At 43.7% G+C, this 6,396-nt stretch overlaps 1 protein-coding gene across 2 annotated transcripts; it reads left to right on the top strand.

The window, feature by feature from the left end:
* Nucleotides 1-1,165: 1,165 nt before the first annotated feature.
* LOC109397606 (uncharacterized) lies at nt 1,166-2,157 on the top strand. 2 transcript variants are annotated; one of them, XM_019669895.4, is made up of 2 exons: nt 1,166-1,505; nt 1,730-2,157. In XM_019669895.4, exons 1-2 carry the CDS (start codon nt 1,434-1,436, stop codon nt 2,054-2,056), a joined length of 399 nt encoding a protein of 132 aa, XP_019525440.3. In that variant the 5' UTR covers nt 1,166-1,433; the 3' UTR covers nt 2,057-2,157. The 2 variants fall into 2 exon arrangements, with proteins under 2 accessions (XP_019525440.3, XP_019525441.3); XM_019669896.3 differs by having other exon boundaries at nt 1,173-1,505; nt 1,748-2,157.
* The last annotated feature ends 4,239 nt before the right edge of the window (nt 2,158-6,396 follow it).

Genomic DNA, 6,396 nt, shown 5'->3' with positions numbered 1-6,396 from the left:
GAAAGTGTGTTGCAATTCGGAGTTTGATTCGCGTATGCCGAGCGCGTATGCCGACCCTGAGGCAGTTGTAGAAGGGCAGCGCTTGAAAATTGAAGCGTTTTACCGCAGACGAATCAAAATTTGCGCTTCTTTGACTGGCGCTTTTCAACCCAAAGCGGTAGCAATATGCCTTCATTGGCTAACATGCTTCAGAAGCAAGTGGGAGCGGGAGCAATAAAAAATATGAGTGAGAGTGAGGGACGACGATTCAGCGCCGTGCGGCTCTCTGAATCTCTCTCTTCGCCGGTGTATACGGCAATGAATATACTTGATTTTTATCTCGTTATTACAGTGCAAATGACATAAACTCGAATTAAATCGATTATAATAGTCACGTCCATCATTCTCTTATGGACAAATTGATTGTTTTTACAAGTTTTGAGCAAAACATAAATCCACTGAATCATTTACGCATCTTCAGCCTCACCGCAGCAAGTGAGAAATAATCGTTACCAGTCGATATGCTTCACCAGCCAACCGACCGATGAGGAATAGTGGTCGCGGTTGGCTTGGGTTCTCTTTGCTCCCTGTGCGTGTTCGTTCGTAGGGGTGGTTGGCGCTGATGACTGATCGTACCATTCATATTCACTGAATTTCAAGCACTGTAAGGGGGTCTCATTGATGCCGGATAGGGGGAGGCCCCATTAGTTACATAGTCCTGGCTTTTACTTTTGTTGTAGAAGACGGCCTTAACCCCACACTACCCGGACCTTCCAATTCTGGTGTTTGTTGAGCAGATTATTTAGAAAAGTGTTGACTTCCTCATTTCAACGCCAACCTTTAATCCTGAGGTAGAGATCCGCTTTAGGGCTAGACGTGAATTAATTTTTCTGCTAGTCCGCTAGAGTCAATGGAACGATCTTGAATCGCGCTTTATAAAAAAAAAAAAAAACAAAGTGTTCGTACCATCACAAAAAGCAGCAAAGATACTAGTGATATCTGTCTGTTTGTTCGTCTGTCTGCCCGCCTGCTTGGTGAGCAATACCCGGTCCGGTACTGAACGGTGTATTCCGCAAACGAACAAATGCACACGCCGTTAGATATCTATGTACGTACTCGTATAGGCGAGGCAAGGCATGTACCATACGATGCGGTTTCTCAGTTTTCCATAAAAGCGATAGAGTCGTGGCGATAGAATTTAATTAAGTTTTCCGCCAGTCTCCGTTAACAGACACACTGCACTAGCGCTACCTGAGATAGAGAGTATCCGACAGATCTCCTTCGCGGTCGTGTGATTCCGACTCATTTCCACCGTGTTTGGCCTGTGCGTGTGTCGCTGGAAAAGGGGGAACGCGCGGTGTCCTCTGCGGCGAAGAATTTCAATAAAAAAGTTTTTTGCCCCATTCGCTTCCAGCTTGAACGGCGAAAACCAAGTGGTTGACATAAGCTCGAAAATGTCGGTTAAATTGCTCGTTCTTGTGGTGACGGTTCTGGGATTGGCCGCTTTTGCAGCGACGACTGTCAAGGTGAGTAATGGTAGACGGATACCACCAGACAAATCGATGTAGTACTGGAGGCAATTCTACCGAGGAGGACTTGATCTTTCCGAATTTCGAAAATGTCGTCTGTTTGTCTGTGGCGAAACCGTCGCGCGGGTTTTTGTCGGCCGTTTTGGGCGGGATTTATTCGGCGACAAGTTTAGATTCTCAAACAAAATCAATTTGCGGTAGATTCGTGACCACAATTCTAGCTTCCGTTTTCCTTCCAGGCTCAGCAGCCGGCTGATAGCGACGCAGAAGCTGCGGCAGCGACGGGACCGACGTTCGAACAGCTGGTGGAACAACGGGTGGCGTCCACGTTGCAGGTGGTTAATGTGCTCGCTGCCAAATCTAGCGCTCCGGCAGAGGTGAAGGAGGCCGTTGTGGCAAACGCTCAACAAGAGATGGATGCTTGTGCGGCTCAGGCCCTGGTGGACAGACTTCCTGGACCGTTCTTTGCCTGCAGCGGACATGTGATTAGCAATGCGAGTAATGCGCTAAGTGTTGCATCTTCTTCTGGTGCTGCCTCGGCAAATTGAGGGTTTTCTTCATGTGATATTCTAGTGCCTTGAAACATGTGATATGAAGCAATAAAAATCAATAAGATTATTTTACAAAATGAAATATAATTAAAATTAAATTTTGAGGGCTTTTTTTTTCAAATGTTATTGTACCGTTTTTTCGCTGTTCGATAGCTTGACGGGGGATCGCAGCAAGTCGGGCGGTTTCATTTTTCCTACGTGTAACGTTTTCACTTTGATGGGAGTTTGGAAGGTCAAAAAATATTTATTCTGTTGGTGATTTGGCAGCAACGATTTTCATATTTCTGGAGCAACATTTGAAAAGGGCATACAAGCATTGGTAAACAATGACTTCAAACGTGGCTCCTGAGCCCCCATCAGCTTATTCACAAAAACTTAGACCGTTATCAGATAGAGCAAACATCGATCTTTCGAATAACGGTGTTCATTTGCGTGGGCGGCTGCTGATATGCCCTACGGAGCGTTTTCGAAAAAAGACACAAGACCTCTTGGGCCCTTTTCAAATGTTGCTCCAGATTTATGTACAGTGCATTGAAATGCAATTCAGTGTGGTTGACGAAAACTTCTTCAGTATTAGTGCAATGAAATATGTGATAGCCGCATTATCACGGATTCATACTTTTGGAGCAATCTACAAAACACCGTTCAGCTGACGATGCATTGTTTGGACGATTTGCAAGAAACTTAGAGATTGTCGTATTCAGATGGATTGATGAGATCAGGCTGGCGCTGTCCATAAACTACGTAGACTCATTTTTGGTCATCTCTGACACCCCCTCCGATTATTGGTTGCGTCATATCTCCCACTCTCCTAGAAATTAGAATTATGTTTTGTTTCCGAGAGCGCTTAAGCCTAGGCGCAACAGACCGGACACAAGGCTTAAATACCTTTGTCCCAACCCAGGTAGCCAAGGACCAAGGAGTGACATTAACCTTCTTAGCTGTGTTACTTCCATCGATTTACTTTGCTTTTTATAAGTGAGCGGTTGGTGAATGTCTCCTCTCAATGGTTTTATTGTAAAACCAATAACGCTACGATTCTACCATTTTCCAGGATTCTGTCAATGAGTGGTTGCGTGAATGTAGACTAGACTAGACTAGTGTTATTCTTACTTACCTTACTGGTCAGACTAAGGCTTGAGTGTTGAGTGGCTTGCTGTACGTAGGAGTCGTCTCCATACTACTCGGTCCATAGCTGTGCGTCTCCAGTTCCGCACTTTGCGAAGGATCCGCAAATCGTCCACCACTTGATCGACCCACCTCGCCCGCTGCGCACCACGTCTACTTGTATCAGTCGGATCGCTCTCGAGAACCATTTTAATCGGGTTGCTACCCGACATCCTGATGACGTGACCCGCCCACCGTAGCCTCCTGGTTTTCGTGGTGTGGACGATGTGTGGTTCATTCGCTTTCTCCAAGTCCCGTCTTCCATCTGCTCTACGCCGTAGAAGGTACGCAACACCTTACGTTCGAAAACTCTAAGTATGCGTTCGTCCTCTGCACGTAGAGTCCATGTCTCGTGTCCATAGAGAACTACCGGTCTAATCAGCGTTTTGTAAGTACTCAACTTTGTGTGACGGCGAACTTTGTACAATCGTGGAGTTCTACGGAGTTCAAAGTAAGCTCGATTTCCTGCCACGAAACGCTTTTCTTTGCTCGATAACTCGAGAGTGTCGCTGATACTCGAACTACGCACATCACTCGATCCATCGTCGCCATGATCAATCGAATCAAATTATCCGGGAATCCGTATTCATGCATAATCTGCCATAGCTGGTCTCGATCGAGTGTATCATACGCCGATTTAAAATCGATGAACACGTGATGTGTGGGCACGTTGTATCCGCGGCATTTCTACAACACCTGGCGGATGGCGAACACCTGGTCCGTTGTAGCGCGTTCACCCATAAATCCAGCCTGATTTTGCCCCACGAACTCTCTTGCAATCGGTGATAGACGGTGGCATAAAATTTGAGAGAGCATCTTGTAGGCACCGCTCAGTAGTGTGATCACGCGATAGTTCCCGCAATTCAAATTGTCGCCCTTTTTGTAGATGGGACACACGATACCTTGCATCCATTCCTCCTGTAATACTTCCTCCTCCCAAATCTTCGTAATGACCTAGTGTAGTGCTCTCACCAATGCTTCTTCACCGGATTTTAATAACTCACTTGGTAGTTGATCTGCTCCAGCGGCTTTGTTGTTTCTCTACCGGTCAACCTCCTCCCCAGTATATTGGAAGTTAGGGGCCGGTAGTCTTTCGTCCTGTGCACTCCAAGATCTGTTACCACGACACTTTCGGTGTTGACAACGTCGCCATTGAGGTGCTCATGTTAATGCTGCCGCCACCTCTCGACCACCTCACGCTCGCTCGTGAGAAGACTCCCGTCATTGTCTCGGCACATGCGACACAAAGCCAGCTTCTCGTAGAACTTCCATGTGTCTTTAGCGTCGTTCAGCTCTTCCGTCGAAAGTTTTGAGCGCATTCCCCGGGAGAAATGCTTGAAGAAATTCCGGTAGATTTCTTTGAAGGAATCTCCGAAAGGAATCCTTCTGAATATCCAAGAGAAATCGTAGAAAAAAATCCCGAGAGAGATCTATGAATGAATCCCAGATGAATCCATGAAAGAATCCCAGGAGATATCCATGAAAGAATCATTGAACCAATCCCTGGAGGAATCCCAAGAAAAATGAATGTAGAAGTCCTGTGAAATAATCTTGTGGAAAAATCTTGTGAGAAGCCCAAGAAGAAATTCCGGATGGATGGAGAAATTAATAAATTCCTGAGAGGAATCCCTGAAGGAAGCCCAGAAGGAGTTTCTAAGGAATTCCCCGGAGAAATCTCTAATGGAATCCCAGAAAGAATTCCTGTAAGGATCCCTGGCGAAATAATCAAAAGAATCTAGGAAGGAATCTCGAAGAAATACTGCAATGAATTGTTACGGAATCTTGGAAATAATCCGTAAAAGAATCCTGGAAGAAATCCGCAAATAAATTCAGAGAGAAATCAAAACCTAAGAATCTCGGGAGAAATCCCCGGTTACCTTTGAAGGAATCTTGAAAAAAAAAACCCTTAAAGAAAATTTATAAATTTCGTAAAGAAATCCTGAGAAGATTTCCAAAAAAAACGGGAAGTATCAACTAATGAATACCGGAAAGAATTCTGGCGGAAATCGTTGAAAAAATTCCAAAAAAATTAAAGAAATCTGTAAAAGAATCGTGGGAGGAATCGAAGAAGAAATCCCTGGAAAAATCTCCTAAGAAATGGAGGAAGTAATGTTTAATGGAAATTAAAGAGAAAGGCGTGCGTGTTTCCGCCATGTTGTTGGATTACAAGTTTCGACTGGATGATGGTTGACTTTTTGGAATTTTTGGCTCTCAGTCCAATAAATTGCGTTGATTCCTCTTCTATCATCGCCAACATTTCGGTCCGGCTATTGGACCATCTTCAGGGCCTCGGCGTAACACCAACCATCAGGAGAATACTGTGGCAAAAGTCACTGAAAACATCAAAGTGGAATTCCTTAATGGTTCTCAGGAGGACTTGAAGAAATGCTGGAAGGGCTTTAGGACATTACCCCGAATGACCCATTACCCATTAGCCTATCCTAAGGACCCGCTCTTGGTATTAACGGTGCACTAAGTGGTGGACCACATTTTTTACAAAGATTTTCCTTCTTTAAGCATAAGTTGTTCTATCATCAGATTCCATCCTTCTTTCAATGATAGGCTCTTCTTTTTAGTTATTCTTTTAAGGAATTTGTTGGCGTTGCAACTGATAATATTTTATCAGAGATTTTTCCTTCTTTCAATCATAAGCTGTTCTACTGTATACTGTAATTTATTAATAGTTCAATAGAGTTTTTTTCATTGCTTTGACTATTGGCTATCCCTACTTTGCTGTTTAAAAATTTCCTTTTTTTTTGTCCCCGAAGCTGATATACTTAGATAATCTCATAATCTATATATATAAAAATGCAGTGGCATACGTGGGACCGCGCATAACTTGCGAACGGAAGGTCCGATTTTGATCGTGTTAGTTTTGTTTTGTTAGTTTTCACCCAAGGAAGGTTTATGAGGCATAAAAACATGGAAAATTGAGAGTTTTTGAAAATCGATCTTCCATACATTTTGTGACCAGGGACTTGGTCTTGAATAAAACTTGAAACGTCAAAAAACGCAGTAGGCAAGACAAAGTTTGCCGGGTACAGCTAGTAAATATGTAAAGTGTTTATTTTCCACTTAGTGAATGAAAATTAATAAAGCAAGCTAGTTCATTCTTGACTTTCATTGATTTAGGTAAATTGAAAATTTTTATTCTTGAAAAACTGTATTCG

Source organism: Aedes albopictus, chromosome 1 (genome assembly GCF_035046485.1).
Source record: "Aedes albopictus strain Foshan chromosome 1, AalbF5, whole genome shotgun sequence".
Taxonomy (NCBI): domain Eukaryota; kingdom Metazoa; phylum Arthropoda; class Insecta; order Diptera; family Culicidae; genus Aedes; species Aedes albopictus.
Note: the sequence above shows the minus strand (reverse complement) of the source record. Positions and strands in the feature narration are given on the sequence as shown.

Bases quoted from the DNA above. Each gene is read 5' to 3' on its own strand.
- LOC109397606 (XM_019669895.4), top strand. From the start codon at position 1,434: ATGTCGGTTAAATTGCTCGTTCTTGTGGTGACGGTTCTGGGATTGGCC. The intron at 1,506-1,729 runs GTGAGTAATGGT...CCACAATTCTAG, and splicing joins TTGCAGCGACGACTGTCAAG to CTTCCGTTTTCCTTCCAGGC.